Source organism: Mastomys coucha, unplaced genomic scaffold, assembly GCF_008632895.1.
Source record: "Mastomys coucha isolate ucsf_1 unplaced genomic scaffold, UCSF_Mcou_1 pScaffold15, whole genome shotgun sequence".
Classification (NCBI taxonomy): domain Eukaryota; kingdom Metazoa; phylum Chordata; class Mammalia; order Rodentia; family Muridae; genus Mastomys; species Mastomys coucha.
Genome location: NW_022196897.1, coordinates 105942593 through 105955058, shown reverse-complemented (window position 1 = coordinate 105955058; position 12466 = coordinate 105942593). Strand labels below are relative to the sequence as shown.

General features: G+C 40.7%; 1 protein-coding gene and 1 long non-coding RNA gene across 7 annotated transcripts in view; one reads left to right on the top strand and one right to left on the bottom strand.

Moving 5' to 3' along the window:
* Ttbk2 (tau tubulin kinase 2) overlaps positions 1 to 12466 on the top strand; it is a 121440-nt gene that overhangs the window by 95235 nt on the left and 13739 nt on the right. For all 6 annotated transcript variants that reach the window (XM_031371576.1, XM_031371575.1, XM_031371577.1 and 3 more), the window contains 3 exons: positions 4044 to 4260; positions 9018 to 9229; positions 10619 to 11207. In XM_031371576.1, coding sequence (XP_031227436.1) covers positions 4044 to 4260; positions 9018 to 9229; positions 10619 to 11207 — 1018 coding nt within the window. The remainder of the gene's footprint in view (positions 1 to 4043; positions 4261 to 9017; positions 9230 to 10618; positions 11208 to 12466) is intronic.
* Positions 6698 to 12466, bottom strand: part of LOC116090774 — a 21087-nt gene continuing 15318 nt past the window's right edge. Inside the window, exon 3 of the long non-coding RNA XR_004118814.1 lies at positions 6698 to 7120. This is a non-coding gene — a long non-coding RNA (uncharacterized LOC116090774). The remainder of the gene's footprint in view (positions 7121 to 12466) is intronic.

Sequence of the window (12466 nt, the reverse complement as noted above, 5' to 3'; positions counted from 1 at the left end):
TCTGCCTCCCAAGTGCTGGGATTAAAGGCCTGCACCACCACTGCATGGCAATTATTTTTATTTCTAAAAAAATATATATGGGAGAAAATATATATGGGAATCTAGAAGGAATGAGTCATAATTATTCTTTTTCTTTTTCTTTTTTTTTTTTTTTTTTTTTTTTTTTTTTTTTTTTTTTTTTTTTTTTTTTTTTTTTTGGTTTTTCAAGACAGGGTTTCTCTGTGTAGCCCTGGCTGTCCTGGAACTCACTCTGTAGACCAGGCTGGCCTCGAACTCAGAAATCTGCCTGCCTCTGCCTCCCAAGTGCTGGGATTAAAGGCGTGTGCCACCACCGCTCAGTTTATTCTTTTTCTTTTTTATGTTTGATTGTGTTGCTTATTTACTAACTTTAGGATCTTTCTTGTCTGTCTATTTTTGGTTTTTAAGACAGGATTTCTCTGTACAGTACTGGCTGTCCTGGAATTTAATCTGCAGACCAGGCTGGTCTTGAACACAAAGATCTTCCTGCCTCTGCCTTCCCAGAGCTGGGATTAAAGGTGTGCGCCACCACCACACAGCATAGTCTTATACTGTACAGTGCTTAAACTCCATGGGAACAAAATGTGTAGGGATATTCTTTTTAGGAAAGAACTTTAACTTATATAGAATATTAGGAATTATTATGGTGTATTTCCATCTGTATTTTTTTCTTAGTCATTTGTCAAGTTTGTGTGAGGCAGGAATCTTGCTATATAACTAGGCTGACCTTGAATTTGCAATCCTCCTGCCCTCACCCTCTTGAATCTAGAGTTACTGGTGTGCCCCACTATGCCCAGATGTGTGTGTGTCTTTCTGTCTGTGTCTGATGTGTCTGTGTCTATGGATGGGCAGCATGTTGCCTCAGACACAGGCATCTGCCAACCTCTGCCTCTCAAGTGCTAAATTTAAAGGTGTGGGTCACCCTTGCCTGGCTGAGTTGTTCATTTTTGTCAGGCAGGGTTTCACTGTGCATTTTAGATTGTCTTTAAATTTACTGTGTAGCTTAGACTGGTTTTGAACTTGTGGTGATTCTATTGCATCAGCCTCTTGAGTTCCACTACATTGTTATTGTCCTGGTGCCTGTGGAGTCTAGAAGAGGGTATCATATGCCCTGGACCTGGAGTTATAGATGGATGTGAGCCACCATGTGGGTGCTGGGAAACAAACCTGGTCCTTCAGCAACATCATCAAGTGCTCTTAACCTTTGCGCCATCTCTGCAGGCCCAGCTTTCTCATCTTCCCTTCCTTCCCTTTGGTTTCAGAGGTGTTAGGGATGAATGCAGGGCCTTGATATATGCTGGCCAAGTGCTGTACCAACTCCTACCCTTCCCTTTAGTGCTCATATTCCTGAACATGCCATCATTTGCTTGGTGAGGAATTGTTTGTCTCCTTTTGTCAAACTCTAGATTAAGAGAGTTTAGGAAAAGGAAAAAAAAAAACAATATGAAAGGAATGAGAACTAAGGAATGGAATACAAAGGGGAACTGCATCATGTGGAAGAGAGCGTGTGGAGAAGGCAGGGATGAGCTCCCTTAAGTGTGGGATACTGTAGAGCAGCTGAGGAACGCTGGGGACCAGTATGCTTTATTTCCTGAGGAGTACAAAGGGGAAATAGGAAGTAAGGAGAATGATAGGCGTAAGGAGAAGGGTTCAGAACATTGAGGGATCAAACTGTTAAAGTGTGGTCAGTAGACGAACCTTCCAGGAAACTTTCATTGTATCAGTAACTTACATTAAACTCATACCTGAAAAATCTTTCATTACTCAGTTTATTTCTGATTTTTAATAATTTGTAATTTGGACTATTTCAGGCCAAATCACCTCTTTACTCTGTTTCCTATATCTGAACTACAGGAACTGCTGTGAGGTTTTCTTATGAGAACCGTGGTCAGTGAAGAATGACTTTTCTAGATTGTTTATCTACAGTATTGATAAAGAGTACTGAACATTGACCACTTAGGCAGAGGTGGAGGCAGGGCAGGAAACCAGAACAAGACAATGAAGCACCCTTAGACCATTTATGCTAGGGTACATTGTTACCTTGAGAGTACTTCAGAGTGCTTACCTGAGAGGGTTTCCTCGCTTTTGATCGTTTATTTGTTTTGTTGTTACTGTTTGGTTGCTTCTGTTTGTTTTGTTTTGTTTTATTTGGAGACAGGGTCTCATTATATATCTCTGACTTGCTTAGAACTTGCTATTTAGACCAGACTGGCCTTGAACTCACAAAGATCCACCTGCCTCTGCCTCCTAAGCACAAAGTCTAAAGGTGTGTCTGGCAAGCTTATGTGTTTTGCTATTCACAGTAACAGCGTACGTCAAGACAGTCCCCTGAAGATTTTTCCTATGTTAAGGTATTCCAGGTTACTTGTTAGAAGTTTCTTTGTTTGCTAAATCTTGTGTTCAGCCAGAAATACTTTTTCTTTCTTCTTATTTTTTTAAAGATTCTTTTTATTTATTTTATGTGTGTGAGTACACTGAAGCTATTTCAGACACACCAGAAGAGAGCATGGTTTACAGATGGTTGTAAACCACCATGTGGTTGCTGGGAATTGAACTCCGGACCCCTGGAAGAGCAGTCAGTGCTCTTAACCACTGAACCATCTCTCCAGCTCAGAACTATTGTTTTAAACACTAGTATTTATGGAACATAGAGTTATCAGAGGCCTTTTGAATTTAATAACTGACTGATGACTAAAAAGTAAAAGCCTGTCATGGACTAGCAGGGTGAGTGATGTCAGCTATGTAAATAGGACCTGGAATTCATTCAAAGGAAATATATATAGCCAAACATAGTAGCATACTCCTAAAATCCCAGGATTGGGGAAGATCTGTATTCAATCTCAGTATGGGATCAAAGTAAGACCCTCTCTCGAAAGAAAGGCAAAAAGGAATGTATGGACAAATACCTATTCCCTGCCCCCCCCCCCAGGGTTTCCCTGTGTAGCCCTGGCTGTCCTGGAACTCACTCTGTAGACCAGGCTGGCCTCGAACTCAAAAATCTGCCTGCCTCTGCTACCCAAGTGCTGGGAATAAAGGCATGTGCCACCACCGTCCAGCTTACTTTCTTTTGTCTTATTGGTTGTTTGCTAGTTGGTTTGATTTTCATTTCTGTTTTTGTAGGTTTTCTTTTAACTGTGTAGGAACTATATCGTTTTTTTTAAAAAAAAGATTTATTATCTGTCTGCATATATGCAGGTAAGCCAGAAGAGGGTATCAGATCTTATTATACATGGTCATCAGCCACCATGTGGTTGCTGGTAATTGAACTCAGGACCTCTGGAAGAACAGTCCGTGCTCTTAACCTCTGAGCCATCTCTCCAACCCTTGTTTTGTTTTATTTTGTTTTGTTTCATTTTGTTCAAGAGAGAGAAAAAGAGCATAAAATGCAGTGGATACAAAGATGGGAATGAGTTCCAGGGTGTGAAAATGATCAAAATACATGGAATGAAATAAAATAAACAGTAGTACACATTTCATACTAAAAAGTAACCTAACCCCTATTTATTTACTTATAGCACTTAGTACTTCCCTATAATTGTTTTTATTATTGACAAAAATGGTAGATTATTTTATTTTATTTTATTGATGAGAGCTTCATGGAAAATAGAACAGATGTTTCAGGCTTTTAAAGTGATTGTTGGCCAATAGTGGTGGCACATGCCTTTAATCCCAGCACTTAGTAGGCAGAGGCAGGCAGATCCCTGTGGGTTCAAGGCCAGCCTGGTCTACACAGAGAAACCCTGTCTTGAAAAACAAAACAAACAAAAAAACTGATTGTCAAATCAGTGAGTTGTATTAAGATTTGCATTGAAAGTCATGTTGAATGATTTTCTCCCAATTTAGAAAAATGTTCACTTTTCAGTATTAACATAAAATTAGTGTTAAAAGAGTTTTAGGTTTTATTTAACTCTTAATTATATATAGACATATCACTTAAAGTTAGAGACAAAAATGTAATATAGTCTTATGGTAACTCTCTATTGTGGTCTTTTAAAGTTTTCTGGTTTCCTCTCCTAACTTTTCAGAATTGCAAATGCCACCCCCATCCCAGGAGACTTGCTTCGAGAAAATACAGATGAAGTGTTTCCAGACGAACAGCTTAGTGACGGGGAGAATGGAATCCCTGTTGGCGTATCACCAGATAAATTGCCTGGATCTCTGGGGCACCCTCGCCCTCAGGAAAAGGATGTCTGGGAAGAGATGGATATCAACAAGAACAAGATAAAGCTCGGAATTTGTAAAGTGTGTATTTCTTATATAAGAAGCAATCTTTGTGTTCTTACTACTCTTCTCTTACTGATACACAGTTGAGAGAAGTGGGGGGAGGGCGGGGAGGGGAAGAGAGAGAAAGAGAGAGACAGAGAGACAGAGAGAAAGAGACAGAGAGAGAGAGAGAGAGAGAGAGAGAGAGAGAGAGAGAGAGAAAGAATGAATTCTTTCTACTACCTTAGTCCTGGAGATCAAACCCTGGTCATCCTAGTCACACCCGGGAGGAACCCTCAAATGGATTGTTCAATAGCAAGTGTTCATTCCCTGAAATCATATATACACATAACATCATATGGACCAAGCAGGTTGGTTTATGTATTAGAAAGATACATACATATGTATGTAATGACAGTTGAAAAATAGATACTGTGAATTGAGAGTTGAGGAAGCAAGAGTTCATAGGGAAGGTTAGAGGGAAAAAAACGGAAGGGGGTAAATGATATAATTTTATTTTTACTTAAAAAAAAAGAAAAAGAAACAGCCACTAAATAGTCCCACCAGCTTATGATTCTCACTTCTGAGTGTAAAGTAGAGCAAAGTATTGCTACTCATTTTATCTTAAAACTTTTATAAGTTTTTTATGTGTATAGCTGTTTTACCTACATGTATGTATGTATTTGTACCACATATGTATCTAGTGTCTGTGGAGATCAGAAGAAGGCATTGGGTCCCCTGGTACTGGAGTTATGGATGGTTATGAGTCATCATGTGAGTGCCAGGAACTAACCCAGGCACTCTGCAAGTCTAGCCAGTGCTTTTCTCTGCTATCTCTCACTAAGCCATCTGTCCAGCCCCTTGATAATTTAAATATTTGAAACCGTGATCTTATAGCTAATGTGGTCCAAAGTGCTCGGGTTTAGATACCAGGCATGAATATTCAGTGTATGTTATGGAAAAGAGAGACATTTAAAATAAATCAGGAGCATGAGTGGGAATTAGTGGCAAAGCACTTGACTAGCATGTGTAAGGCTCTGGGTTCCATCTCTACCACCGCTATAAAAGAACAGAAGAAAGGAGGAAGGAAGGAAGTCATATAACAAACAAACAGAGAAGAAATATCTGTAGAACAAAAGTGGATCATCTTTCCAGATGACTTAACAGCTAGCTCTATTCCCTTTTTTGACTCTGATCATTGTAGCTCTGTTCACAGCCTTGGTGAACTGTCTCTAATGAGGTGAAGAGGCCAGCAGGTCAGGGAGTGAGAAGATCACAGATCACACTTGATCATAAACTGGTAAAGTGGATGATAAATAAAAGATAGAATTGTACACAGGTACACTTGTGAGTGTGGAAGAGAAATAGGTGAGTTTTTAATTCTCGGGCAGCTTATCCCCAGACTTTTCTTTGCTCTCATTGTTTATTCTTTTCCTTCTGTGTAATCTGAAGATGATGTTGAAAAGGTCATTCATTACAGTAGTAGTAGTTGTTATGTGCCATGGCACGTATCTTTAATCATGGCAGTTGGGAGGTAGAGAGGCAGACGGAGCTCTGTGAGTTTGAGATCGTGTTGGTTTATAGTGAGTTCTAGGCTACCCACAGCTACACAATGAGACCCTGTCTCAAAAATGATGCCAGGCAATGGTGACGCACGCCTTTAATCCCAGCACTTGGGAGGCAGAGGCAGGCAGATTTCTGAGTTCGAGGCCAGCCTGGTCTACAGAGTGAGTTCCAGGACAGCCAGAGCTACACAGAGAAACCCTGTCTCGAAAAAACAAAACAAAACAAAAAAATGATAGCAATAAAAAGGGTGTAGTTGGGAAGGAGGTTGAAGCAAAAGGGTTCAGCCTAAAAATATGATTGGTAGAACATTGGCCAGTCATTCTTTTATGAATGGGACTATATCCTCCCAAGATCATCTGTGATCAGTTCTGAGGAATTTGTCCTAACTTTGTACGGTTATTAATTATTTAACTATAAATTTGAGGGGATGGGTGGCATGGAGATAAAAATGAGAACAAACCACAATAGTATATATATATATGCATGAATATATCACTAACCCAGTTCTTTATCTTAAGAGGGACTGGAAAGTGGCACAGCTGTTAAGACATGTACTCCTGTTGAAAAGGCCTTGAGTTCAGTTCACAACACATTCATATCTGTAGGCTCACAGCCTTTAACCCCAGCTCCAGATCTAATGCTTTTGGATTCTTGAGAGCATCTACACTCTGTGTTCATCTACTAACATGTGCGTACACACACATAGACACTCACACACACAGACACACAAATGCACAGGCACAGGCCTCAGCATGTAATTAGAAATGAAAGTAGATTTTTTTTTTAGTTTTTTTTTTCAGTAATTTATCTTTTTATTAACTTTATGTCAATCACAGCCCTCTTCTTCCTCTCCTCATTGTCCCTTCCCCTTCTCAGAGAAGGGGAGCCTCCCTTGGGTATTACCCCACCCTGGGACATCTAGTCCCAGCAGGACTAAGTACATCCTCTCCCACTGAGGCCCAACCAAGCTGTCCCAGGTAGGAGGAAGGGGATCCAATGGGAGGGAGCAAAGACTGGGAGAGCCCCTGCTTGGCTTGTTAGGGGACCCACATGAAAACCAAGCTGCACATTTGCTATAAATGTGTAGGGGGTCTACGTTCAGCTTTTGCACACTCCCTGGTTGATAGTCCCCTCTCTGAGTCCCCACGGTCCCAGGTTAGTTGGCTCTGTGGGTCTTCTTGTGGTTCCTTGACACCTCCAACTTGTCCACTTCTGTCCCCCATTCTCCCACTAGACTTCCTGAGCTCCCTGATGTTTGGCTGTGGGTCTCTGCATCTGCTTCCATCTGCTGCTGGATGAAGCCTCTGAGGAGACAGTTATGCTAGGCTCCTGTCTGCAAGCATAGGAGAGTATCATTAATAGTATTAGAGGGTGGCTCTTTCACGTGGGATGGGTCTCAAGTTGGCGCAGTCATTGGTTAGCTGTTCCCTCAGTCTCAGTCTTTATCCCAAGTAATTTTTTTAAGTGAAATGTTATCTTTTTTAAAAAGGAAAAATACTCTTAAGGATCTATTCTTAGTATGTTTGGGCTGCTATAATAAAAATATCGTGAAATAGGTTCCTTGCAGACAACAGAATTTTATTACTCATAGTGATCAAGACAGATTTGGGGGTCTCTTTAGAGCCTTCTATAAGGATACCAATTTTAGAAAGACTCTGCCTCCATGGCCCAGTCATTTCCCACATACTCCATTGTCTTTGTTTGGAATTAGGTGTACAATACATGAAATACAACATGAAAATATAGAAGTTCTGATTATAGCCTACACATGTATACTTTGTCATTTGTAAAAGCATTAACAGCAAGTAGTCTGGCTAATGAATAATGTCTACACATAGTAGTCAGCAATGAGAAGTAAAAAGTAGGGATTCAATATTGTGTGTGTGTTGCTGGAGATTGAACTCAATGCCTTAGGTATACTAAGCCTACTACTTTTGCTATCTGATTTTTGGAATATCAACTGGGGCGGTCCTTATGGTGCCAGGACAAGCTAGATTTTAATAGTTTTGGTCTTCTTTTAATTTTTATTTTTATTTGATGTGTGTAGGTGTTTTGCTTGCATGTATGTCTGTGTGCCTGTTGTCCACAGACACCAGAAGTGGGTGTCAGAGCCTCTAGAACTAGGGATACAGATAGATGTGACCCTTCATGAGTGCTAGTAACTGCTGAGCCACCTCTCCAGCCTGAGAGGTTTGATTGTTTGGATTTGTTGGTTGGTTTGAGACAGACTCTGTGTAGACTGGAGAAACTCAGCCCTTTGTATTACTCTGTGCCCAGCCTTCTGCTCTGCCCTGGCAGCTTCCAGCAGCTTCTTGTTCTAGCCCAAAGAGTTGGTTTTGTTGTTTGTTCGTTTTTAAGGGAGGGAATGAGAAAGGCGTATGACTATTTTGGCAGTCTCTTCCTAACTCTTGTGAGGTCTGTATGTCTGTATCATCCTTTCCAAGATTTAGTTTTAGTAGAGTAGAATAGGGTTCTTTAAACATCTAAATAGACAGGCTGGAGAGATGGCTCAGCAGTTAAGAGCACTGACTGCTCTTCCAGAGGTCCTGAGTTCAATTCCCAGCAACCACATGGTGACTTACAACCATCTGTAATGGGATCGAATGCCCTCTTCTGGGGTGTCTGAAGACAGCTACAGTGTACTCATCATATATATAAGACAAATAAATAAAATCTTTAAAAAACAAATTGACAAACAGAAATTTAATAAAATGAAACTGTTACTGACAAATATTTTTATTTATTCTTAATTAGGGACATGTGTGTGCAGGTACTCATGGAGGCCAGAGTCTTCAGATCCCATGGAGTGGGAGTTACAGGTGGTTGAGTCACCTAATGTGGGTGCTGGCACTCAAACTCTAGTCTTCTGCAAGAGCAGTAGACGTTCTTAAAGGCTAAATCACCTCTCCAGGCCCAAAGTCAAAATATCTTAGTTTTCTTGGCTGGTGAGGCGAGTCAGGAGGTAAAAGTGCTTGCCACCTTTCCTGGCAACTTGCATTTAGGAGAGTCAACTCCTACAAGTTGTCCTCTGACCTCCATATTCACATGTAGTAAGGGCATGTACACACATATATACAGTAAATAAGAAAATAAATAAATATAATTTAAATTAAAATTTTAAAAATTTAATTTTCTGAAAACACATGTAATCATTTGTTGACATTATTTCAAAGGCATCAGTGATTTATCCCATGTATAAATTTGGAATGACTCTATATTTTTTTTTCTAGGCAGCTACTGAAGAAGAAAATAGCCATGGTCAAGTAAATGGTATTCTCAATGCTCCAAGCCTTGGTTCACCAATTCGTGTCCGATCAGAGATTACTCAGCCAGACAGAGATGTTCCATTAGTAAGAAAGTTACGTTCTATTCACAGCTTTGAGCTGGAAAAACGTCTGACACTTGAGCCAAAGCCAGATACTGACAAGTTTCTTGAGACCTGGTATGTAATATATCTCCCTTTTAAAACTTCCATGTTACCATCATCATCATCGTCATTATTTTTTACCTCCATTATGTAAATTCTTTCAAATAAGAAACTCTTATGTTTTTATAACACTGACACCATTAAGTTTCCATTTGTTCATATCTTAGGTTTGTATCCTCATTCTTAATGTGACTTGTCTAATATTACAAATTTCTACAGCAAATTCTTTGTCTTTGAGAATTGCTAACTTCCTAATGCCAGCTACAGTAGTAAAATGAACATATTTTCAGTGACTTTCTTAGAAGGTGAGCTCTTTGAGGCAATAGTGTAGAGGTAGGTACAAAGGCAACAGTAGGCAGGAATGGGGAGCACACAGAGATAAGGTGCAGTGGGAAATACTTAATTAAGTTTATCATTTTGCCCTGTGGCACTCACGTCTCCCAAGACAAAATGAAAGTTAAACTTTACAGATAATGTATGTAAATGGTATAATGACTGATGCTTTTGATCAGTTATGCACATTGTGCCTGTAGCAAATTTTGGTTACAAGATGGAATTGAAAATGTAAGAAGAAAAAAAATAAAAAGAAAATGTAAGAAAATTTGAGGTCTATTTACCAATCAATAGGCTTCAAGAGAATTCAGAGATAGTTGTATGTAGTAGAGCACACGGTAGTCCCAGCTCTGGGAATGTTGGCAGTGAAATGTTAGGTTAAGAAAGCCTGTGGAGGGGGCTGGAGAGATAGCTTAAAGGTTAAGAGCACTGATTGCTCTTCTGAAGGTCCTGAGTTCAAATCCCAGCAAGCACATGGTGGCTCACAACCATCTGTAATGAGATCTGACACCCTGAAGATAGCTACAGTGTACTTATATATAATAAGTAAATAAATCTTTAAAAAAAAAAAAAGAAAGAGAGAAAGGCTGTGGATTTGGGCTGGGGGGTATAATTCAGTTAGTAGATTTCCTGCCTAGGTTCAATCCCCAGAACCACATAAAGTATATGTGTAGTCCGTATCTGTGATCTCAGCTAGGAAGGCTGAGTCAGAAGAATCAGAAATTCAGGGTCATCCATTGCCACATATGATCAAAAAGATGATCTAAACTTGAACAATGCTTTAACCATTTGAAATACACTTAAGATGAGGCCTAGATATAAGAGAGCAATAGGAATAAAAACTTACTTTGACAAGGAGTCAGACTAATAAAAGAGACTTTAAAGGTGGACAGTGTTGGGGAAAACCAGGAATGGCAAATAGAGAGCATAGTGGCCCTGCGAGACTCCCCTTGCTTTCTCCATACGCACTCATCACACTTTTGTAAGAATGGTTGTTCCACATAGAGTTTATCAGGATATAGTAGATGTTTGTCTAAGGGCAACTGAGTAACTTTTTTTCATTTTCTTAAGCATGGAGAAAATGCAGAAAGATTCCAGTGCAGGAAAGGAACCTGTTCTCCCTGCTCTGCCTCATAAGCCTTGTGTCCCTGTTGTGTCCCGCACTGACCACATCTGGCACTATGATGAAGAATATCTTCCTGATGCCTCCAAGCCTGCCTCTGCCAACACCCCGGAGCAGGCAGATGGTGGTGGCAGCAACGGATTTATAGCTGTTAACTTAAGCTCTTGCAAACAGGAGGTTGATTCCAAAGAATGGGTGATTGTGGACAAAGAGCAAGACCTTCAGGACTTTAGGACAAATGAGGTGTTAGGCCATAAAACAACTGGAAGCCCTTCAGATGAGGAGCCTGAAGTGCTTCAGGTCCTTGAGGGGTCACCTCAAGATGAAAAGATCCAAGTAGGTCCTTGGACTGACAACCATCACTTAAGGAAGGAAACCTCAGGTGTGGTTTTAGCACTTTGTGCTGAATGTCCTGCTACTGCTGCTTCAGAAGTGTATACAGATAGGCTAGACCTCCAGGCTGGAGCTGCCAGTCAGTTCATCACAGTGACTCCCACGAGTCCCATGGAGGCACAAGCAGAAGGACCCCTGACTGCGGTAAGAAATGGCTTTTGTCATTCTTTTGTGTTAACTGCTCAAAGTTCTAATAAGAAAAGCATTGGCTGTCCATGGTGGGACATGCTTTTAATCCCAGCGTTCAGGAGGCAGAGGCAGGCAGATCTCTGAGTTTGAGGCCAGCCTGATCTAAAGAGTAAGTTCAAGGACAATAGAGAAACTCTTGTCTCAAAACAAACAAGAGAGAGAGAAGGACGGAGGGGAGAGGGAAGAAAAGAGAGAGAGAGAGAAAGAGAGAGAGAGAGAGACAGAGACAGAGAGACAGAGAGAAGAAAAGCCTGAGCTAGGTGTGGTTACACATACCTTCAATCCTTATACTCAGGAGATGAATCTCTGTTTGAGGCAGCTTCTTTTACATAGTGAGTTCCGGGACAGCCAGGGCTATACAGACCTTGTCTCAAAACAACAACAACAGAACAAATAAAGAAAAGGCAGGGGCTGGGAGATGACCCCATCAGCAACTTACCTACTGTGTAATTACATGTGTCCTAATTACATAAGGACACTCAGTACCCACATAAAACCCAGGCACAGCAGAATATATCTGTGACTCCAGCACTGAGTTGGAATGAGAATGAAGCTGGAGGTGGGGACAAAGATAAATGGGTCCCTGGTGCTTGCTGGCCAGCCAGTCTAGCCAAATCACTGAGTTCCAGATTTAGTGAGAGATCCTGTCTTTTAAAAAATGTGTGTCTTGGGCTAGAGAGATGGCTCAACGATTAAGAGCACTGGCTACTTGCTGTTCCAGAGGTCCTGAGTTCAATTCCCAGCAACCACATGGTGGCTCACAACCATCTGTAATGGGATCCGATGCCCTCTTCTGGTGTGTCTGAAGACAGCTACAGTGTACTCACATAAATGAAATAAATAAATCTTTAAAAAAATAAATGTGTGTCTCCATATTCAAACACATTCACACACTGAAACGAAAGAAAAGAAGAAATAAAGGCTATCTGTGGATGGGGTTCACAGCTATTGTCCCAGAATATACAAAATTAAATAAAGAAGACCACTGTAAAGTCAAGCCTACTCTGGCCAACTTGGCTGTAGGAGAGACCCTGTGTCCAAATAAATGAATAAACAAAAGGAAAGGAAGGTAGGTTAGTTGTTCAGTTAAGATTGTACAATTAAGCCGGGCAGTGGTGGCATACGCCTTTATTCCCAGCACTTGGAAGGCAGAAGCAGGTGGATTTCTGAGTTCGAGGCCAGGCTGGTCTACAGAGTGAGTTCCAGGACAGCCA